The sequence below is a fragment of the Drosophila teissieri genome, chromosome X, assembly GCF_016746235.2.
Source record: "Drosophila teissieri strain GT53w chromosome X, Prin_Dtei_1.1, whole genome shotgun sequence".
NCBI classification, from domain to species: domain Eukaryota; kingdom Metazoa; phylum Arthropoda; class Insecta; order Diptera; family Drosophilidae; genus Drosophila; species Drosophila teissieri.
The window spans coordinates 11,604,268-11,628,731 of record NC_053034.1 but is presented as its reverse complement, the minus strand read 5'-3'; the positions used below and the strand labels follow the sequence as shown (position 1 = coordinate 11,628,731).

Below are 24,464 nucleotides of genomic sequence, written 5' to 3'. Positions count from 1 at the left end.
TGTGTGCCAATTGAAACTTAATTGAGAGACAATTTTGGTATTGGCCAAATTTTGTTCCGCACTTTTGTATTTGGCCAACGAAATTCGAACATGAAACGAGCAAGAATTTCGCAGGGCTGATGTCACTTTTCCGTTGCTTTTTTTCTAGAGTTTTGTCTGGATTTTAACGAGCTGCTTTCGGGGGAGGTTTGGTGAGACCAAGTGACACCACTCAAGCCCAACGCTCGGTGGGATCTCCTGAGAATCCTCACCCATCAATGTCAAGTGGTCGAGTGTGTCTGTTTCTGCGCGTTCTCGACTTCACATCTCGCATCGCTCTAAGTACATAAGTGCCTTATTTCGCTACATTCCCTCCAAAACATGTTGTTCTATTTCAGATACTGCCCCCTTTCAAGTTTTCATTTTGTGGTAAACCCCGCCACCCCGAGGATCTTTATTACACGGCCGGCCAGATGGAATATCTCACATAGCGCTTGCATTTTCAGTTCTATTTCTTTTCTCGATATTCTTCGATTTTGGGATCTTCCTCTTTTTGGAATGGGGATTATAAACAAACAAGTGGCGGATTGTTTATGGGCTTAGTCAGTGAAGTAGTGGGAAAATGCGTATGTGGGTATGTGGGGATGGGGACCTTCAACTGCACCGACTTTCTTCAAAATATTGAAGTGCATGTGTATCGTACAAGTACTAAATTAAATAGAATATTTAAAAATATATTTAATGCCAGAAATATATTGCCCTGCTATAGTAGAATCTAAATAATGAGTTTTATAAATATTTCTTTAGCCACCCCTAGTGACCATTAATTTCAAACTTTAACTACGCTTCTTTTTCGCCAGCCCATAAACCCAACTTTTCGCCATTGTCTTTCGTCCATTCGCTTGGTCTGAATAATCCACGTATGTTTCGGACTATATACATATGTATCTATCTATCTCGGAACATTTCACTTTCGCCGGCTGTTGGCTTGGGGCCTCCAGTTTTATGGGGATATATTTTATCTGTCCGTGATTCATGGGACTCATGCCACCACAGACATTCCCGCAAACTAACAACATGTGCCCGCCGTTTCCAGGAACCAGGCAAACTATCCGCAGGAATGGTTTACAGATCTTGGATTAGTTATGGATTGCTTTCGTCGGTATTATTTTGTATGCATTCCTCAGCTATGCAAGACATTCCTTTATGCTATTCCCATACAGGCAGAACTCTCTAAACTTCCTGAGTTCCCTTTGAATAAAACTGATTAATGGCCAGCCACATTGCTCATACGCAGCGTTGGTCGCCTATGTTTTGTGATGTTGCGAGTAGTTTAATTGTGGTAAAATAAAACAGTGGACGGACATGCATCGCTCACCTACACGAAGAACTGAAAACAGCAGCACCGGCAACGGCAGTCATTTCCTTTCGGTTATTTATCTTATTTGGACAGTGCGTTGCGAAATTATAAGACATATGCCAAAAAACTATTGTCATTTATATATTGAAATCAAAAAAGGTTTTGCCAAGATTGCGCCAATATATATAAGGTGAGTTTTAGTATATATATATATTTAAGTATATATTATTTCCCTAGCCCTACATGCCTGTCGCGCACTGTGGCTGGATGCTTAAATGTTTATGCTAACGGCAGCAACAATTGGCCGGCCCACGTGGGTGGATTTGGATTCGGATCTGTATTTAGCTGCGGCTGTAGCTATGAGGTGGCATGGAATGGCGATGGGTGATGGTGATGGTAATGTTAATGGGAAATGGGGCCGGACTCTGCCTCTGCCGGCGTCGCAGCGGCAGCATCTCAGGACGGCATCTCCGGCGGAAAGTGAGAATTCAGTCGGAAACTGAACGCCGCGAACGCTGCCGCCTCCAAAAATTGTCGCTGTCCAAAGTCGCGACAAGTAGTAATCGCCACTTTCAACCTGTTGTAGATTCCACTTCCAGATCCTAATTCCAATTCAAATCCAACCAAAACTGATTTTCCCAAGTCGAATTCAAGGAAATCCCTCCGTGCCGTGTTCACAATTATTTTTTTTGAAATTTTTTACTGTGCGTGCATTGGCATAGGCGATTTGAATCGCCAGCTGGCGGCATCGGGCATCGGCATCCAAGAGCTGGAGAGGAGTCGCTAATCCCATAGAGAGCACAATCCAATCTCGCGAAAGTTGCGAAATGCATTCCACGGCATGCGGCGTAGGTGCGTCGGCCACAAATCTCTCAACACTGCAATCGTAAGTTCACCTGGGGTCAGATTGGGTCTTGGAATCAATGAACACTTTATTAAACTTGCAAATCATACTCAAGCCCAATTAGAAGTTAAGAAAACACTTCACAATACACACAGAAAAATATACGGAAATATACTAAATATATGCACCGACCGAGTTTACTTACGTGCGACTTATGAGAATCGCATAGAACGGTAGCAAAAAATACCAAAACAATTTATCATTTATTTTTTTTTTAATTTTTTGGTACTTGAAAAATATACTGAAATATACTAAATATATGCACCGACCGAGTTTACTTACGTGCGTCTTATGAGAATCGCATAGAACGGCAGCAAAAAAATACAAAAAATATTTATCATTTATTTTTTTTGCATTTTTTGCTATTTGCAATTATTAAATATCATTTTTAATAATTGTTTCAAGGTTTTTACTATAGTTTTTCAACGTCCAACTAACTAAACACATCTTAGGCAGCATAAACAAACGTTTGGATATTTTTGTATGCTCTCAAAGGTAACCGAAATGAAATGTTTACGTATCTTCAAAATGTCTGAGTGAATTCAAGGTAATCAAAGATCAAATCGCTTCAATGCTGTTTACATTTACATGCCAGCCAAATATGTGCATTGTGCCCACCCCCATTTTTCTCTGCGTGTACTAGTGTTTCCTTCGGATATTTTTGTTGCCATTAGTACAAACTTTAAGTTTCGTCGATTTCAGTGGACCGCAAAACAATCCATCAAAACAAAAAAAGAGGGATAATACGCGGCGCGGAAAAACCAACAAGTGAAATTCTTGTGCCCTGTTTTTTTTTGTTTCTCTTGCAGGAAAATCGGTGAGGAAAATGGGGAGGAAAATGGGGAGGAAAATCGGTGGAAATGTGCGGGAGCGCGGGGGCGTGGTCACATGCTGGGCCGTAAAGTAGCTCACAAGAAGCGCAATGTAAACAATTACTCACTCTGCTCGTTTCCCCACTTTTTTCCGCCTTTCCTGCCCATCGATGTGTGTCAGACGCACCGAAAATAGTTTCCACAGGATGATTGGGGCGTGGCATGCCACATGAAAGCGCAACACAATGTGGAGCACTTCAAACACCAGAGATCCGAAAAACGAAAACGAAAACAAAAACCAAAACATCGAGTACCAGAAGGGAATTTTTCCACGACCATTTAATGAGCCCGCCAAGTGCCTCCATCTCCATCCGCACTTTTTTTTCGGTTCCGAGGTGGCGGCGGATTAATGGATGGTGCCGATCAAGTTGTTGCCCAAGCCGAATTCACAAATCCCAGGCAGACAAGTGACAAGTTCAAACATGCACTCGCAGAAATGAATATCAATATTATTCTATTCTATTCTAATTTAATAATGAGTGCAAATATAAAGTCCATAGAGGCTTAACAAAACTAAAGCTTACATGTAGTTGACGGTAAGCAAAAGGATTACTACTGCATTAATATTTAATCATTTCTTTCACTGCCAACTGTGGAAATGCACAAATACATATATAAATCTCGATTTCCGCGCCCCCTCTCCAGTGCGAGTGCGAGTGAGAGCGCAGATCGGGCCAAGGTTAGCTGGTTAAATAAACGTGTGACGTCACCGCGTCGGCGTCGCCAACAACCAACGCACAAACAGTAAAAAGTAAAAAATTAAAATTGCATGTGATGGATGTGTATTTTCCTCTGCATTCGCACCTAAAAAATGTCAGCGAGCAAAAAGCCATTTATTTCATTTGGGTTGGGCCTGTGACCATTGATTTTGATGGGCAGCTTTGCTGGGGATCGCAGTTGCAGAGATGATACTTATAAAGAAACTCCAGTATTCCATTAGGAATTATTTTTAACTGAAATTATTGTCTATTTTACTTTGAAAAATATGGAAGTGATCAACTATTATAACATTTTTGGGATGATATTTATTTATTTATGTAGACAATTTCCTCTTTGTTTTTATAGCTCGCTCAATTTCTATAAAATCCCATTTCCAGATTATTTTGATTTTTAATTCAAAAAGAGGCCCACGCAATGTTGTGTTTACAGTAGCTGTGATTTATTGTGCAAATCGATATAAACTTGAATGGCATAAATAACATCAAACCAAAAAGGGCAGATACAGCGGGGTCAAGTGTTGAGTTGTATTTTTTATGAACAGTGGGATGAGTCCGCGTGATGGATTCCCTGCAATTAGCCCATTGTCATGTGGATGGACGCAATGCCGCCCACTCCGCCCACAAGCGTACAGTGAAGCCTCCACCATTCGCCCCTCCCTCGCGGTCAGCGTGCACCATGCATTTAGGGAAAATGATCATAGCACGCCAATTTAAAGGTGATCAGATTAAGGTCATATCTTTGTTTGTTGTCACACATTGGAGTCACAAGCGAGTTGTGGGTCAGTAGGGTTGGACTACACCAAAAGAAATAGCTTGGCAGATAGTATTTTAAACAATAAAATAGGAAATTGGGTTTAGTTTAGTATACCAACCTCTGAAGATGGTTAACCTTTTTCCTCCTCAAATCACGTTTTTCATGTCGTTTTAAGCTTCTCTTATGAGTGGATTGGTTTTTTTGTCGAGTGTACCCAAACTGCGCTCAACTGCCGATAATTTGCAATTTGTTGACACACATTTTAATTTTTTCCGTGCGCTCTTTTTTGTCCGCCGTTTGTCGTCTGCTGCCTTTGATTTGCCTCTGGATCCAGCTACTATATAGCATATAGAATATAGCATTTAGTATAGAGTATGGCGACTGTGGCAAATTGCACGCTTTAGCAGCACGACATCGCGCATGTATAAATATAAATAAGTAGTGTTTTCGCCACACACAGCCACACACATGTATCTCAGTATCTTTGTATCTCAGTGCAATTGACATGCTTCCATGATCATCCACGATTCCTCCTCCTTGTGGCGTTTGCCGCTTGGCGTTGCCTTTTGTCCGCTGCACAGCTCTTATCACCGGCGGACCACTGCAAATGTCAAGCTGCAGCGGAAATCTGCGTGGCCCCACAAAGACACACATCGCATCACCAGAGTGCATGGAGAATGCAAAATAATACAAAATAACACAAACTCAGATGCCCAGCGGATGTGCGGAGATGATGGCCAAGCGATGACCGCTCCAGCAAACACGCACATCGGCCGACAATCGCGGTCAAGTCGTTAGATCGGTTAGGCATTAGGTTATAAAGGATACCAATTTTAAATAATATATCGCACATTTTTAGTCAGTCGCCTCACAAAATGTTACTTATATTTTCACCATAATCGCTTAGCTTTCACTGCAAACTAACTTGCTTGGCATTATTTTATTCCACCTGTTCACACACAAAGCGCTGCCAATTCCACCTGGCTTCAGAAGCAGGCATCCGAAAGATACGCAAGATACGCTGAAGATTCAGATAGAAAATTGGATTCATCAGTTGGAGGGACATTCGCAGTAATAGGGAATAAATCAAAGCGAAATAAATGAGGAACATAAATACAGGAACGTCGGTTATCCTTTCACAATTTGCCAACCTTGGCGGCGATTGCAATTAAAGTGATTTGATGATGTCACGGAATTGTCTCACATTTTCCGATTTTCCCTCCATGTTATCATTATTTTATTTTGCCTGCTTTTTTTTTCTTTTTTTTTTTTTGTTAGTTTGGCTTGGTTGCGGTTTGTTTGTTTGGTTGAGCCTGTTTTGTCGCCTCGCGTCGCTTTGTGTGTCCATTTTTGTGTGTCACTGTCAACAAATTGCTCTTAATGGCTCGCCGGCGGGTGGGTGGTGGCCACCACGCCCCCCCCAACCGGGAACCACTGAAAAAATAAAACCAAAGATAAAACTAAAACCGAAAGCCAACCAGAACTCGCAGAACTAGCATCCAGAATGATGACAATCACGGCAGCTCTATGTCCATCGGGGTCGTCTAATTTTTTGTGATTTCCGCACCGCCAGCAACAATTTGCAATGCAGCGTGGAACAAAAAACACAAAAAAATATATAAATAAATACAAATAAAATAAAATATTGTATGAAACAAAAATACAACAAGAGCAACAGTAGCTGCGCTGCGGCAGCGACGCAACTTCGCTGCCCACTCGGCTAGACGAAAGGCAGTCGCAGTCAGCGATGGCAAACACTTTAGAAAAGGAAGCTAGCCCACACCATCTTTAAATGTTTTCAACAATAAAGATATATATTTAAGAATACATAAATCTCATTTATGTTTTATTAATATGTAAATCTATTATTATGTATATTAAGAAATTTGAGCACCTTTAAACCAATACAATATCAGGCAACTTATATGCACTCAATTTTGCACTAACATGTATTTTTTTAAAAGTTTATTTTTAGTTGTTTCTCTCGCACCATAACGTAATGTTTTTTATTAACTATAAAATTTGGAAAAAGATGATTGGTGAATTTGTACATCTTTTATACTTTTGTATTGAAGTCCTTATCTGTTTTGATTGCTTTCCAAAGGTACTTGTTAGTACCACAAACTTACAACTGTCAGTGCAAATGAATATAATTTTCCAAAATTTCCAAGCATGTCGGGAATCAAGCCAGATGCGCATCACTCGCTCTGCCGCCTCCGCCTGAAAACGCTGCCGCTGCGCCAGCGTCGTCGTCATCGTTAGCGGCGGTTCTTAATTCAGTTGACCAACAGACGCAGACGACGTCGCAGACGCGACACGCGACTAAAAAATATAGCTAAAAAGAAGTTAAATATATAATTGAAAATTATAGAATTCCCACACAGTTATATATAGCTGCGGTATATATTTGCGTAGGATACCACGCGTGCATTCGTTACTCGACTCCGCAATTTTTTGAGTTTAAAACAAAAAACGCGCGCGTTTTCGAAAAAAATTACACGACTTAAATTACTAAAAAAAATTCGAATCAAAGGTGACAAAAATAAAATTTTTTTTATTCCATTTTGTTGTTGTTGTTGTGGTGCGTGTGCGTATCAGGATCGTTAACTCCAAATGTGTTTTATTTCTGTTGTATGTTGTATGTTTCTTCTTTTTTTTTTTTTTTTTCTTTTTTTTGTTTAATGCTGGGCCGGCACTCGCCAGGTTCGCCCACCTGAAAAAAACCGTCCACCACAGAGCACAAAAAAAAATATATAGAAGCAGATATGTATATGTGATATTTATAAAAAATACGTTGGCAGCAACAAGTCCAAGTCCAAGTCTAGGGCCAAAAAAACACAGCGTGTCTTTTCCGTTTCATTTTGCAATTATTATATTTAAAAATAACCGAGTACAGCAGCGAAACAAAGGCGTCGCCCAAAGAATGAAAGCCAAATAAATGCCAGACGCCGAAAATGCCGCCAAATGCGCCAAAATAAAAATTATAACAATATTAATGAAAAACCAAAAAGAAGGAGCGTAGAAAAGCAAACACTTGTTGCGAATGCACTCTTTTTCTCTTGTTCTTGCTGAAGGTCATTGGATCCCATGAAAAATGTTTGCTTTACAAATATTCAAGAATTCGAAAATGGGTGATAACATGTCGAATTCCTGAAATGCCAAAAGTATGCGAGCTGAAATTCATGGATATCCATAAATCAGTCAAAGTAAAATGGCATGGAAACTTAAGTAATTCAGGGAAAGGCGTGAAAAATAGGAAAATGGGTGTTTAGTTTTCCCAAGTATCGCATATCATTGGTGCAAATTTTAAAAATGCTAGAGGGGATTTTATTCCCTAGTAGGGTAATATGTTTTAAGATGTAGTTGATTTCATATTTACACAAGTGCTGTTATAAAATTACCGAAAAATTACTTGGGAAACTCCACACGCTTTTTAAACTGATAAATTAAAAGCGGAAGTAGCGGGAAAAAATTCATAACAATTCTGAGATAAGAGATTCTGCCAAGAGAGGAAATCAAAAAAAATGGATGTGGAATTGTCTGCAATTTTTTTATCGCGCCTTCAAATGAACTCAACCTTAGGAGCAGAGTTTATTGGCCATCCAGGCGCAGCTGCAAAAATATTATATTTCCAACGAATCATAGGTACTCACTCGTAACTCGATATGAATGTGAATATGAGTATGAATGAATTAAGTAGGCTTTGTGGTTGCGATTAGTTTGACATGTCATGTGAGCGGAGTCTATTTTTGGCAATCACAACCCCTTAATCTTTTTATTGGCTTTCGGTGCCCTGACCTTCACTTCTGGGATCAGTGGGCACAACAAAGATAATGGGCGGGAAATATCACAACTGCGATAGGTCGGGCTCCCTTTGTTTTCGGGTTATCTTTTGATCCCGCATGAACTGCCTCCCTCCCCCTCCCGCCCCTTAACTCTTTCCTTCCCAGTTTCCATTATTTTCCATTATTTTCCCCGGTTTTCTTTATTCCTACAGTCCAAGTGCGGTGTTTGTTTGTTTGGTTTGTTGTTATTTGGTGGGCTGGTGGGCTTGTTGGCTGGTGGGCTGATGGGCTGCTTTTTTATCAAGCTAATTCCCAAGAGAGCGCTCAATTGTTGGCTCAACACAGATCTGGGATCGGGCCACTTAGTCTAACAGTAATCGACGCTAAACGCCGTCTCGTTTCGGTGCCTTCAGCTGATTGCTGAAGCTGACAGCTTAATCAACCGAGTGAGATTCAACCGAGAAGAACAAAACCAGAGCTCTGAAGAAGAGGCCATGCCCATGCCCATGTCAGCTAATATCTGGATCTGGGGTGCCTATCCATACAACACTCAGATGCTACTGTACAGTGTGCATATAGTATGTAGAATGTAGTATGTAGTATTTAGTACACAATGTGCACCCGCATTTGGATTGCGGCCCTGAACTTTGGGCGAGATCAATTTGCACTGTCACCAATTTGGATTGGAAAAATGCGAGTGCCGCCAGTGCGCCGAATGTGTCAAAATCCGTGAATCCGTGAATCCGCCAGTCCGCGAATCCGTAAATCCGCAAACGGGGTGGGGAATCCTTCACAATGACAGATCTTTGTTCTAGTTGATCTATGGCAAGTCCCTCGCTTCCATTATCTCGTCTGGGTTTTGGCGTTGGGCCACTGAATTGACCATCTTTGTGCTGAAAGGGTTAGGCAAATCATATTAAATATATACAATGACTTAATAAGAGCTACTCGCCAGTTCTCAGCGATAAAGTAGCTTAAAAAAGGTATTCTATTTTTCCGGAAGGTTAGGAATAGAAAATAAAAGATGTGGCAAGACTAAATGAAAACCATAGATGCATCTGTACAATATACTAAACTTCTTAATTTGGTTTGTCATCTGAATACTTCCTTTACGATTCCTGAAGTTTATGGCTGTTCTAGATATGTGAAATTGGCGTTGAAGCATGGCGTTTTCATAATTTCCCTGCCCAGTCGATTTCGAAATATGTTTTTTGAGTAGCAGCGAACAAAGCAGGGTAAAAATAGCTTATAGCCAACCGACTCCTCGTAAAGCTGGGAATGGGGCCACTTTGGGGTCTCTGGGTGCAAAAAACTCAAAAGATACGTCTTTTTGGTCAACTTTTGGACATTTTAAACATTTTGAACATTTTGTCGTCTTGGGTGTCGTCGCCAAAGGCGTTCGTCACTCGAAGTTAATTATGCCCTCGGCAAGTTTTGATTTATTTGCGCCGGTCTTCGTGCATTTTAATTGTATTTGTTTTGTCAAATTGTTGATTTAATTGCCCACCGAATCGATTCGTTTCGTTTGGCAGCCGCAATGCAAATTGGATTGGTGCCGCCATTTGATTGGGCTCGGGCATGCCCGATCAACCATGATCTATGGCCATCTGCCCTTGCCCTCTTGAAATACAAACAATTATCAAGCATTTTGTGTGGAAATCTACCCGAAATAAACTGTGCTCAGCTGAGATTCAGCTTCTGGATTACAAATTACACGTAGTTAAAGGGAAAAACGCGCGTTTTTAATAAGAAATATATATTTGAATAAATTGTAAATCTATCTCTGCACTGACTGACCCATATCTTTAGTTTTAGTTTTACTTCCTTTTTTGTTCAGTTTGTCTATGCCTTCGATAAGAAGTCGGCTGAAGATGAAAGCCAGGCAATGAGTTTTGCATTCCTTTGTCTTGTGCATTCAATGAGTAATTAAAGTAATGCACACTCACATGCCTAAAACATGTGTAGCCATGTATTTGGACATGGGTGTACTTATTATTAATATTGCTTGTCGGTCACTTCCCTTAAAAGTATTGGCCCAAACGACGAAACTATCCAATAGCCACAATTCAATCGATTTCGCATCGGATTTTTGAAATTATGGCCCATTGCTTAGTCTTCACACGTAGGCATAATGACAGCCCATTCCAATTGCGATTTCATATTAGTAAGCTGGCTGTTAATTTGGTTTGAAGGCGCTGCGCAAGCCAAAACTAAAATTTGTAATGTGAAAATGAAGTTCTTGGAATTTAAATTGAAGAAAGGGGAAAATGTTAAAGTTTAATGAGTAAAGAGGTGATGATAGAAAGTTATTCACATCTTCATATGACAATGTAAATTTTAAAAAAGTTACCTAATTAAAGCATCACTTATTTAGTTTTTGAATGCTTTCCGCGAACCGTTTGCCAAACAAAGTTGCAATTGAGTAATTGTCCTTGCCTAATGACCACCACCAACACGCCACCTGTCGGTCGGTTCCTGCGAACCGCTAAGTGCAAATAGCAATCAATTAAAGTGAAGCAGAATAGCTAACTATTTGTGGGTATTTGTATTTAATTTGCTATGGTCATGGCACAGCGAACTCTATTTTGGGTTCCATGTGCCATTTTTCGTGGGCGCAGCCAGGAGCAAGTGGATCGTAAACCCCAATTGCATTCCGAATTGGAATGCCTCATAATTGCGGCTTGTTCTTTCGGCCCACCGACCATTTAACGAAAACGAAACGAAATTAAATGCAGTTGACCCAAAAATAGCGCGAATGCCTGCCTGCCAGGCCGCACAGAGTCGGCAGCAGCAAAGAGTATTATTAACCAGAAAAAAGAAAAACATGGGCAATATTAAAAAGTGCACACCACGTATAGGGCCATTCATTTCGGGCAGAACTTTAAAAGTAGTACAGTGGTACTTGGATATATTAAAAAGAAATCGCAGAAAACATCGAAGATCTCGCTGCAAAGCCAAAATACTGATTTGAGATTTATAAACTAGGTGTTTGAATCATGAATCCATTTTATGCCTTCAACCACTTGTTTTATGTTTAAATTTGAATATTATGAGTTTATTCCACATATGACTGTTATGATTATTGCAATAAAAATTTATTTGCATGCATTTTGCATCTGTTATAATAACAATTTCTGCCAGTGCAGCCCTAAAGACTTTGATTGCAATCAAAAACGATTAACTCACCGCCTGCATTTGAGTGCGTCTACTTTTCGAGCACCCTGTTTTACGAGGGGCTTTTCCTCTTCGGCAAGTGTCGTCATCGCTGCGTGGTGGGTTAAAGGGGCCGTGCTCGCGGCTTGGGGTTTCAGGGGTTAAAAGGGGGTTGGTGCGAGTGCGAGTGCAAGTGCGAGTGGCGACGTCAACAATTACAAATGTAGCCCAGGTCAGGACCGCGGTGCAAAGGTGCTGCTCTGTCCGTTGCATTTTTTTGTTTGTTGCATTTTTGCATTTTTTTATTTTTCCTATTTCTTTTCGCTGGCAGCAATTAACCCAATTCCCGCGAGCAATGACTTAACCCAACACCACCCCATTTCCGCCCACAAAATCCCGCGAACCACGCGAGCTCACAATCACAACATTCAATTATGGTTATGGTCGTAACAACAAAAGGAAATCCACTCGCTCGATTGAGGAAAATGCATTTCCCACTGCTACCGCCGCTGCCTGCGTCTCTGTCGACGTCGACGCTTGTCTGACCCATTTTTATGCGGGACACGCCCACCCAAGGAACGTGGGGGCGTTGGGCGGTGGGCGGTGGGCGGTGGGAGGTGAGCGGTGTCGGGTAGCCGAGCACACAAGCCATATCCTGCCATCAAAGTTGGCGATGACGACAGCGATATAGTTGTTGTTTGAGTTGTAACAGTGGAGTGTCGCTAACATGAACTCATAAGCTAGCACAACGTTTTTGTTTAACACAAAATGATCAAGTAATTGTAATATAAAAAGAGTGATTTTATAAATATTAAAGAGTTGGGAGCGCTATGAACTGCTCTTCCACTAATTTATGGAGGCTCCACTGTAGTTCTCGTTTGTCGATGACTGAGAATCGCTTGAGATTGTCGGTGCTTTGGCCGCATTCATTTTCAGTTTCATTTTCAGTTGATTTCAGTTGGTGTTGAAAGCTGCTGGCGAAAACTGTTGCATATTTTCGAGCGCTGTGGATAGCAACAAAACTGTTGCATTTGTTTACAACTTACTTACGCCCCATTTTCCGCCAACTACAGCTCCATCAGCATCCCAGTGGGTTCGTCGGGAACTGGAACAGGAACAGGAACAGGAACAGGAGCCGGAGCAAGTGCAAGTGCAGCAGCGGATGCCACCAAGATGGTGCACCACAGCAACGAGGATGCCATGAACAAGATACCCCTGAAGTCCGCCGGCGGCCTGGACTCCGATGAGGAGAAGAATGGCGGCGAACTCATGCAGGACACGGCCGCCGCCGAGGAGGCGCGTCGCGAACAGATGTGAGCATAAAAGAGGACATTAACAATAACATTTAGGTTCCTTGGTGTCCTTGGCGCGTTTTATGGTGGCGACGCGCAGAGGAAGCTGCTAACATAGAAATCGCATTAAATAAGTTGGGGCAACTGCAATAGTAAATGCTTCTTTTGAACTATTAAAATATATTGCTATATATAGCTATTGTGTATTAAAAATATTAGGATTTAATATTAGGATTTTAGTAAACATTGTTCTTTGGTTTTTTGTAAATTTCTGACAATATCCCTTACTTTCAATTGGACTTTCGCAGGCGCGTGAAAGTCTTGGCCTGGATGAAGAAGCTAACCATCGTGCTGATCTGCTTTATCGGCATTGCGCTGATCAGCTACGTGATCATCAGCCTGTGTTTCAGTGGTGAGTATGGGAAGTCGGGTCAAAGGTATATAGCCAACCACATCCAGCTAACAATTCACTCACCCACTGCAAACTAATACCGAAACTCGATTCAGATAGATATCGTATGTGTAGATGTATTAAGATGTTGTATACGAACAGACAGACTTTGGGACCGTTTTCGAGACCGAATTTAGTCACCCTATGATAACATAAAATAGATTAAAGAAAATTAGATAAATCTTCGCTTATTTACTGCATGCTTTCGAATCATCTTAACCAAGCACCTGGCACTTAATCTAGTTCAAAATAATTTCTTCTATTGTGGCACCAAAAAGTATTCACATGAACAAAACCCCAACCAAAAACTTTACACCCCAACTCACTAAACAACCACAACAACAACAACAACAACGAAGACTGGCCTAAATCGACGCCAAATAGAAACAACACAACAACCACAACAACAACAACAACAACGACGACAGCAACACCAAGAACAACAAGCACAGAGGCAACCATAACAACAATTGCACCATCAGGATTAGCAACAACAATAAGCACCAGCACAACAACAATAGCAGCAATTGCAACAGCAACAATAAGTGCAACACAACAACCACCAATAGCAACAACAACCACAACAACAAAAACAACAACCACTAGCACAACAGATAGCTATCCCAGCCCCACACCTAAAACATTTCATTTAACAGATGATGAGCAGAAACCGGAAACGGAAACGAAAACGGACAACATCGGCAGCCTCAATCTGGGCATCACGAACCCAGCGCCCACTCCATCGGACCAGCCCAATGTGGCCGCCATCACGGCGCCAACCACGGCGGCACCACCATCCTGGCTAGCGGACCAGATCAGGATCGATACCAGCGAGGAGTACAAGTCGGTGCTGGGCGTCTACCAGCATGGAGCCGTGAGTTCCGATAACATCGAGTGCAGCAAGATCGGCAGGTAACTATTGATGTAGATTTTCAAGATATCAAGTTTAAGAAGTGCTGGTAAGCTAGGTTATATCTCCTGGAATCTCCAGTGTTGTGTGCACTTTATACACTATAGATGTGATTAATAAAGAGCTTATTTCCTTGTAGCGGCATCCTGCAGAAGAATGGCAGCGCAGTGGACGCAGCGATCGCCGCCCTGCTGTGCAACGGACTGCTGACCCTGCAGAGCATGGGCATCGGTGGTGGCCACCTGATGAACATCTACAACCGGAAGGAGCGCCATGCCACCGCCATCGATGCCCGCGAGGTGGCGCCCTACGAGGCCACCGAGGACATGTTCGTCCAGCAGCCGGAAAAGTCCCTCAAGGGACCGCTGAGCATCGCTGTGCCCGGCGAGGTGATGGGCTACCATGTGGCGCATCAGAAGTTCGGACAGCTGCCGTGGGCGGATCTGGTGGCTCCGTCGCTGGAGCTCTGCGAGAAGGGTTACCATGTGTCGCAGCACATGGAGCGGTCGCTGGGTCTCGCCTTGCCGGACATCAAGAAGCACGAGCAGTTCCAGTAAGTTGTCCAAATATAATAAATAGAGCTTCTTTCTAATTCCCTTTCCATGTGCCCTTGCAGAATCTATCTGAATGCGAAAACAGGCAAGCCCCATGCCGCCGGAACGGTAGTGAAGCCGCCGAAGAATCTATGCAAGACCTACAAGCTGCTGGCCGAGAACGGACCCATGGACATGTACAATGGAACGATAGCCAAGCTGCTGGTGCAGGATCTGCAGGACATGGGCAGCATTATTGTCGCCGATGATCTGGAGTCGTATGAGGCCGATGTGATCAACTCCATCACCATGGACTTGGGCGACGACACGCTGTATGTGATGCCACCGGTCAGTTCCGGCTCGGTGGTGGCCCACATCCTGGCCATCCTGCAGGGCTATAACTTCACGGCCCACGACCTGTCCACGGAGGAGCTGAAGGCGCGCACCATGCATCGCTTCGCTGAGGCCATGAAGTTCGCCTTTGCCCAGCGTCCAGAGTTGGGCGATATGCATTTCATCGATGCACGCGAGCTGGTCAGCCGGCTGAATAGTCTGGACTTTGGCGACCAGAACCGGGCCAAGATCAATGACTCCCACGTGCTGCCCGATGCGCAGGCGTATGGTGCCAACTTTGCCGCCATTGAGGATTCGGATGGCACATCCAATCTAGTTGTCCTGGCGCCCAACGGAGATGCCGTCTCAGTGACCAGCTCCGTCAATTTCTAGTAAGTACCCATTGTCAGTCCACATAGGACTTTTAAACGATCTAGAATAATCTATTCAATGGTGAACTTCAGTTTTGGCTCCGGATTAATTGGACCGCGTACGGGTATTGTGCTGAACGACGGAATGAACGACTTTGCGGTGGCGAACAACGACTTCGAGTTGCCCCAGTCGCAGGCGAATAAAATCGAGGCCCACAAGCGGGCGATGTCCTCGCAATCGCCGATCCTTCTGGCCGACAAGGAGGGCGACATGAAAATGGTCATTGGAGCAGCCGGAGGCAGCAAGATCATTCCCGCCGTGGTCGAGGTGCTCGCCAATGTGCTGTGGTTCGGCGATGATCTGCGCCAGGCGATTGATGCGCCGCGCTTCTACCACCAACTGATGCCCGATGTGCTGGAGTACGAGGAGGATGGCTACCCGGAGTCCCTGCTCCAGTTGCTGACCAAGCGGGGACACAAGCTGAAGTCCGCATCCAAGAAATCTTCATCTGTGGTCACGGCCATCTCGAGAAACGCCACTGCCATCTATGCGAATGCCGACTATCGCAAACGCGGCGGAGTTGCAGGTTTCTAGGGTGATGAGTTCAGGAGTTGAAGAGTTGAAGAGGTCACCCAACCACCCATCCACCCACTCACTCACACACGCATACTTCACACACACGCACCTACACACGCACAGAAACATTGCATTGAGATTAGAGTAGAACTGCCCGAAAAAGAGAGCAATTTCCATGGAACAAGAGAGTATAAATGGGCAGATCTGGTTTAGAGAGTGGTAAAGCAGATCGATCGCATCAAGTGAAAGTATTTAAGCTAGCTATGTCTTTTTTACATACTATGTATATCGTACGTTATATAAATTTATATGCTACTACCTAACTACTACCTTATACAATAAAAATAAAAACAAACAAAAACCAACAAGAATAACCATTATTTTAACTGGCAAATTATTCACACAGAATAATCGGATATAATCAAAAGAATCAAAACAATTTGCTTGGATTTCAATAAACTTAATAGGAATTCTTTATTTCTGGAAAGCAACACTGAACGCTTTCCGACATTTGTTGGCAATCGACATCGCTGTCGATATGGCTATAAAAGTATTTGTAGTTGAAATATACATAGTTATATACAGGCGATACGCTAAGACTAACAACTAATTGCTACCCAGTAGTTTTGTAGTTTGATTCCCGCCCAGCCCTGGCATTCTCATTAAGTGTATACAATATACTCGTATGTGTTTAAAACTTGTATGGGCGCATCATGTGTGGTTCAGTTATTTCATTTTCGGCTATATACAACTTTGGACTAGATGCTGTGTGTGATTTCGGAGAACTCTATGTACAATGCGAAGGAATCGATATCGTTATTGATGGGCGGCTCTACGAGTTAAAATACTAGCTGCTTACAATCAAAGTAAATACAATGCCATAATGCTGTGCCAAGCTACCAGTTAGCCAAACATTATAATAGATATACGGATATATGGCGGTATTCAGCTTAATGCTCTGGGAATTTCGTTTAAAAAAAACACCAGAGTTTCCAGAATACCACTTATCGAAATCGTAGTTATAGCTATGTTTGCCTGTGGTTTTTAAGTGGGTCAAGTACAGAAATCCGTTGCGCTGCCAGTTGGGAAAAAATCTCTTAATTCTCTCTCCTCCTTCCACTGCTCCACTGTGGCTCCCTAGATGTGCAGGGTGGTTCCGGGCGGGGAGTTGGATCCTGCAGCTCCTGGCTTGGCGGCGCTCTGTGGCGGCTCCAGGTCCTTCGACTGATCCATGTCGATGACCAGGCAGTCGTAGGCCGGAGGCGGCAGCTCGAACTTCACCACACTGTCGTAGCTTGGCGGCAGTGAGTCCACAATGCGCAGCACATCGTTCTGGGAGTTGATCTGGAATATAAATATGGCACACATATAAATTGACACATCAGCCTGCGGCCCAGTACTCACATGTGGCATGGATCCATTGGTGGCCCGGTTTCCCGCCTCGTCGATGGGTCCCGCCCAAATGCAGACGCCCATGCGATGCGTGACATATCCGCAGATGATCACGCTGATCACCAGCATCCCGATGCCCAGGGCAAAGACCAGCCAGCGCGACTCCACACTGTTGTCCCGCAGATTCTTCTCCAGCTGCAGGGCGCAGAGGATCAGCACCGGCACGGCCACCATGGCCACCAGCAGGTCCACAATGGGGCGCTGGGTGCTGGGTCCGGCGTTCAGAGGACTACGCCCGGATCCGGAGCCGTTGGGCGATCCACTGCGATGTCCCAGCGGATGGGAGCCAAAGTTCTGGCTGCTGCTGTTCGGCGTCAGGGTGGAACGGGCCACCACAGTGTTGTGGTTCTGGAGCACCATTCTGGGGAGTAGGAGAAAAATACAGGATTACACGGGGAAAAACAAGGGGGAATTGGTTTTAATTCAATTTGAGATTACTTTAATAACATGTGATATTCATTTAATCTCGCAGTGTAGCCCAGACGCCTCATGTTTATGTGATGGGAACTTCGGCTAATTGCTGGCTCTCAATTGTTAATCCCCAATGAATACCCATGAGATTTTTGCAGTGGAAGCGGTTCCGATCGCTAACTGTAATCGCTGTGCTATCCACACAATGGGCCATTATATGCAGCATACTATTAGATCTGAGCTAATTTCATAATTTTATAGGAATTCATACACAGGCATTACACAGGTACAAAATATTTAAAGTACATAATTAGATTTGAATCGATTTGCAGCCAGTATGGGAGAAATAAAACCGATTAGAACTAGACAATTAATTAATCCGAATAAAACTGGATCATTACTTATAGTTTTATTGCCAGACTGTAACGGGGTTTTATTACTCTGTGAATGGAGCTGAATTGCAGGAGATCCGATATTTCTCAATTTTGTTTAGCCAAGAACACTTTTCAGCCCAATTGCTGTTTTCGATTTGTTTGGCAAATATTTAGCGCATATCGCATTGGGTTAATAAGACAATAAACATTTGATAAACGCCCCATCTTTGTCAATAAAATCAACTGCGTCACTGAGGCGCAGACGGTGAAAATCAAATATTTGCTAAGCATTTCTCGTTTAGAGTCCAATTAACATTGGTTAGCATTCAATTACCGGCCAAGATGTATCATATTCCAAGCCCACATGTGTATGTCTGCGATTCTGATTGGGATTGTTCTCTATATATATATATATATTTATATTATATATAGATATGGCGAATACAATTCGTACCTGGGATCAAAGGCGTTGCTCAGCAACAAGTCGTATACGGCGCGCATTTTGATATTCGTTCTATTCACTCCTCTCTACTTTGCTTTTTTTTATGTTTTTCTATTGATATCAATTGGTTAATTTATTACTGTCTCTATATTGTTGATGTAAGCGTATTTATTCAATGATTTGAGTGTGACACATGAGTTGAATTGTTGATGCAGTCTTTCAGTTTCCAGCCATCGAGGTTCTAATATTTTTTATTGATTTTTTGAGCCAAGAAAGATGTTTTTCATTTTCACATAGATGCGATTCAACGAATATAGTTTCTGTTTATTATTTAAAACTAATATGCATGGCAATAAAAACGCGAGAAATTAACATCTCGTTATCTGATTAGTTGTATTAATTGTGTTTAACACTTTGCTTATAAAGATTCAACGTATTATACAAAAATATTTCTCAATGAGAGTTTCTATCTACACTGAAAATGAATTCGCTGACTATTGCAAATATTCCTAAAAGTGGAAATTAATACTATTTAATTCGTTTGCCGCTCGTTTGCATTAAAACATTAGATAAACAAAAACCGCCTGTTTACGTTTAATTTATAACTACTTATATGTGTTTTGTTTTTCTTTATAAAGTTTATAATTTATGTGCATATTATTTATGGTGTTGTGAGAGGAGCGCTTTATGGCTGTGCTTTTTTTTTTACACCGCACAGAGAGATAAGGCGGAAAAATGAAGATGAAATGGCATTATCGCCACACCCGGCGTATACTTGATTTGTGAAACTATGGTGGATGGTACTGCATCGAAGATCGGTCTTATCAAAAGGCGATTTGCAGTTCACTTGAACGATAAGGGATGTGCCTGCACGTGATTGCCTGTCGTTCTCACACGCATATTTATTTGTCTCAATAATAAGATAGTATTTGCACCAAGGCGTTTGTCAATTAACACATTAGCATCAGCACCAGCACCAGCATTGGACTTGACTTGCACAAAATAAATAACAAACAAACGAACGGAGAAGGAAATTAAAGCCAGCTTGGTCGGGCTGAAACCGATTCGTGGCGATCTGGGCCGGTCAAATGTTGAAATCGGACTGGAAAAACGTCCGGCAAAAGTGGCCATATAGCATAATCGATGTGGATATACTGTCAGCTGAGAGCTTCAAAACTTTCATATCTGGACTTTGGACACACCCTGGTCTTATTTCGCCTTATGGTTGCAGTTTCTAAACCTTGCACATACTTCAGTGGTGGAGAGTAATAAGAGATAATTCAATCTTAGCTTAGAGTAGTACATTTTCCGGTGAAAGAAGTGAGAAAGTGCCAGCATACCCAGAAAACTGCACTGGGTAGCAGCACACGATCACAGAAATGCAACTCAAGAACGAAATGCTGAGCAGAAAAAATCAGTTTTCTTTTATTTTTCGTCAATTGCAGTGGGGGAAATTAAAATTGGCAAATGGGTGTGGAGAGGTGGTAATTGGCCAAGAAAATAATGATAGCAGGCAAGTTAATGAGGTTCTTGTCATCTGGCATTATCTAGAAACCGGTTGCCAAGAACTGCCATCGCTCCTTTGATATGGTGAACTTTATCTGAAAGTGGTCTGAACTCTGGAGCAGACATACTCGTATATGTATTCCAGACCAGATACCAGATAGCGTGGCGACAAGTCTTGATTACCGCTGAAATACTTAAGATCTCTGCAAATGGGAATGCGGCGAACTTGGAGATGTGAAAACCTCGAAGACGCAGCCGATCAGACAATGGAAATTTGCAATTGTAATTCCAACTGCGTCTACTGAATGAAACGCGCGGACCTCGTCGGCCACAATAGATACTCTTAATTGCAGTCCATATAGATCTCAGATACACAAACAGATACAGATACAGATGCATCATATGACAAGAGCAAATATATATATGTATATATAGATATACACAGATGGTGCGCCATTATCAGTTCACACTGATAAGACAGCGCAACGGCTTAAATATACTCAAATACAAACCGGTTGCTTGCAAAGAGTTTGTCATTGATTGTCCTCGTTTTCATTCCCGTTTTCCGACTCGTTTGCCTCATTTGAATGATTTAATGCGCCTGTTAATTTATAAAGTTTGCTTTCTGGGTGAGGACCCAATTTGGGAAGACTCCGACAACGACACCGACACCGACACGGATACCGATTTACGTAAGAATCGGGGCGCATTAACCTTTTCCCTTGTCTGCCGTTATTATTTCCCGCGAATTTCATCTGCCGTAAGTTTATGCATCCCGATAATCATCCAAAGGCCCATCTTTGTCTTGCCAATAAGCATATTTGCAAAACTGTAAGATTTACGATCAAATCGTAGCCTATGCATTTCCGTATCTTCCAGATACTTCTATATCTACATATATACTTCCGGTGCAGGGATGATATGCGTAGTACTACGTGACGAAATCCAAATTTTGAACACAATTCGCATGCTTCCATTCACAAATTGCATCAGCAACGGGTCGAAAATCGGATCGAGTCATTGACCAGATGTGGAAAAGCACATCACATTTCCAGACCTTAAGTATGTGTGATATGGGATATACGACGAATATCTTTACCGGTTGCATGTGCCCGATGTCAGCTGACTGGCAGTGGAAAGAGCAAAATGATTGCCTTCAAATACAAATTAGCTGTCGTCGGCGACGCCCACAAGTACTGGGAAAATCAAATCAAGGGAAAGGCCGAAAGAAAAGCTAAATGGCTGGTAAAACAGATATACGATATAGCATATAGCATATAGTTTAGGTTAAACACCCGGCAATTGCGAATTACATTACCGGCTGAGCTTGACTTTGAAAAGAGAGACTTTGATCGCGATTCGAGCGTCAGCAGTGGCCCAGAAACCCAATTGGAGTACAAATCAGCCAAGTGCAGAGATCACTAGAGCATTTATCAGTTCCATATGTCATATGCCATATTCTATATATGTGGTATGCAGTATATGTATCATATTTCTGATGACTCGGCTTTAGTGATTTTCGAGGGAGCTGCACTTTGGTTTAACGCTAAATTCGCATTTAGAGTTGTACTCCCAAGACCTTCGGATTTATTTATTTCGATACTGGGCTCTCCAGTTTGCCAGATTTACGAAGAATTAGCCTAGACACAATAACAATAACAAGGCCGTAAAAGTATACGGTTCCCAGTAGACGGGTGAATTTCCCTATTTGTTTTCTGGAGCACATGCGTCATATACGATATATACGATATATACGATATACCATATGATTCAGCCCAGCTAGATAGAAATGTACATGTATGTGTGTATGAATATACAGATTTGGCAAATCTGCAGTTTGCCTGGAATCTTCTGGGGCTTATCAACTCCCGATAAGGCGGATAATGCAGCTCCACAATGCCACAAAATGTATAATAGATGTGGTAATAGTACTACATACTCGTATGTACTGTTTCCCATTAGTTGCTAGGGAAAAATGATATACTGTTGTTTGTAAGCAAAATGAATGCACTTAATTGGGGTAGATTTTCATCGGATTACATCGGATATCATGTTGATTGTGCATGGCACAGCCACATACCATGTTTATATGGAAGAGTATGTAATTTCAGCCATAGATATTTTGAGCCTTGAAGGTGACATTAAAATGCCTCAGCCAATATTCAATCACCCGTTCAGCAGCTTAAGTAATTGAAAAGATACTAATCCTGAGAATGACAGCTTTTTAATGATACTTTTTAACCACCAGGCATTTTTGCCATTTTTCCCATTCTCTAAGCGCTTTGAAACGTTATGGAACCGCCAAGAAAGACTAAAGTTTGATAATAGAAGTTGCGTTTGTGGCTCAGAACAATGCACAATTTAATTAAAATTCCTTGGGCGATATTCCCGACCTCCCTCACCATTATCCGATGTGTGGCAATCTATATGGCACAAACAGACACAACATGGCATAGCATAGCACAACAATTTCCTTAATTGCCGCGACAAGAAAATCATAAAACTAAAGCAGAAAATGAAAAAGAAAAGAAAAACCTGACGAAACTGACGCCCACAAAAAAGCGAGGCAACAAATTCTTGGGAATCGTCTGGCCCACTTTGCAAGGGAGCCTGAATCGGATACACCAGACGCAGCACAGCAGAGGGCAACTAATTGGGAATCTATACAATAGATATGACTCAGTGATAAGTCAACTCTACTCCAATGAAGCTCAAACTTTATTCAAAATAGTTGCAATACCACTACAGCAAAGAAATCCTATTCTGAAATTGGTAAACTCTGGGGAAAATCTTTATAAAAGCGTTTTGCAATGAACACATGCTTATCTATTAGCCTAACCTCGGCTGTGGTCATGTGTGCATCTGTATCTTTAAGTGCTTTACATGAAGCAAAAGCAAATGAATCGATGCCATGGAGAGGCATTAAATAATGTATTAATTGATCAGATCGCCGAGTGTCGCTTAATTGTGAATGGGGCAGAATTTGTTGCTCGATGCTTTTTGATTGACTAAATGGGGGGTGGGGGAGGGAAACCTAAACGGGGGGCGCGGGGGGACCCCCGTGGAAGTGAAAGCTGCCACAGAAAAGCCGAAAAAGATTCCTCCACTTGTTCAGCTCGCTCTGTGCTTCTCTATTTCCTGTTTGGTCACGTAGTCAAGTTTTTGACAATAATTGGTGGCCATCGTACATACACAAATATATAGGAATAAAAGTGCCTCGTCTCGTTCTACAAGTTCTTCTTTTATTGTTTTTTTTTGTTTTCTACATTTTTTTCACATGCTGGACTGCGCAAGAAGTGGCTATATGTGTGTACAACGATACTATATATAGAAACTAATGATGAAAACATTTAATTCTTTTTGCCCGCTATCAATAAATTGTATTTATCCGCTGCTGCTCTTGACGATTCTTCTCGCTTCTCCGCTTTTTTGTGAAACAAAAACATTTCGAAGTGTGGAAACACATTGTTTACTTTTTTCGCGAGCGGATTTCAAAATAAATGGCTTTGTTCTATGTGGCTGCTGATAAGCATTGAAACTGAAAACACCTGTTTTCCAAGCGGAGCGATAGCTCAAAACTTTTTTTATTTCGCCAATTGCATGGCCCGCAAAGAGAAAAAAAAAGAAGAAAAGATGAGCCATACGAATATGCACACCAGCTGTGTGCCATCCCTTTCGCTCCTTTGGCTTTTCCCACTTTGTGCACTTTATTTATAGCCTTAGAAATGGGGGGTTTTTGGGGGGTTACTTGGGGTAAACATGTTTGTCGGCATTTGGTACACTCGGGAAAAGCGACCCACATGGAAAAGCTCCTTCGGAAACCTATGATTGACCCTGTGGCATTCTACTTCGTAGAATGCTTAATACTGATGGAAATTGGGATTTTCAAGGAGAACATCGAACGTATCTACAAAACCTTTTTACTTTACATAACGCTTTGATATTCCTAAGTGCGTATTCATGTACAAGATCGTTTTATGAGCACAATGTATTGCAGCCAGTTGCAATGTTATCTTACTTTGTACCAGCATAACTGAAGCTTTAGTAGTATATATGTAGATGGGTATTTTTCTCAGTGTACTCACTCGAAAATGCTTTTTGGCCGCCGTGGATGTTCCTCTCTCCTTCTGCTCTCTATCTCACGCACTCTTTCCCTCGCTTCGTGTTTGCAATTCTTCGATTGAATTCTCTTCCTCACATTGGAGGTGCACAAAAAGCCAAACAATAAAAAAATATACAAACAAAAAGCACTGAAATTCTGTTTTTCCTCTTTTGTTTTATATTAG

At 42.1% G+C, this 24,464-nt stretch overlaps 2 protein-coding genes across 5 annotated transcripts; one reads left to right on the top strand and one right to left on the bottom strand.

Moving 5' to 3' along the window:
• Positions 1-1,889: 1,889 nt before the first annotated feature.
• LOC122623457 (glutathione hydrolase 1 proenzyme) lies at positions 1,890-16,327 on the top strand. Of its 3 annotated transcripts, none has more exons than XM_043802619.1 (7): positions 1,890-2,225; positions 12,600-12,839; positions 13,127-13,230; positions 13,629-14,181; positions 14,319-14,732; positions 14,796-15,437; positions 15,510-16,327. In XM_043802619.1, the coding sequence occupies exons 1-7, from the start codon at positions 2,167-2,169 to the stop codon at positions 16,009-16,011; spliced, it is 2,514 nt and encodes an 837-aa protein (XP_043658554.1). In that variant the 5' UTR covers positions 1,890-2,166; the 3' UTR covers positions 16,012-16,327. The 3 variants fall into 3 exon arrangements, with proteins under 3 accessions (XP_043658554.1, XP_043658556.1, XP_043658555.1); XM_043802621.1 differs by having other exon boundaries at positions 1,891-2,225; positions 13,926-14,181; XM_043802620.1 differs by lacking the exon at positions 1,890-2,225 and adding an exon at positions 6,883-7,121.
• Positions 16,328-16,437: 110 nt separating this feature from the next.
• LOC122624422 lies at positions 16,438-24,395 on the bottom strand. Of its 2 annotated transcripts, none has more exons than XM_043803955.1 (3): positions 24,264-24,395; positions 17,398-17,806; positions 16,438-17,337 (listed from the first exon to the last, which is right to left on the bottom strand). In XM_043803955.1, the coding sequence occupies exons 2-3, from the start codon at positions 17,803-17,805 to the stop codon at positions 17,131-17,133; spliced, it is 615 nt and encodes a 204-aa protein (XP_043659890.1). In that variant the 5' UTR covers position 17,806; positions 24,264-24,395; the 3' UTR covers positions 16,438-17,130. The 2 variants fall into 2 exon arrangements, with proteins under 2 accessions (XP_043659890.1, XP_043659889.1); XM_043803954.1 differs by lacking the exon at positions 24,264-24,395 and adding an exon at positions 18,685-19,052.
• Positions 24,396-24,464: the final 69 nt, after the last annotated feature.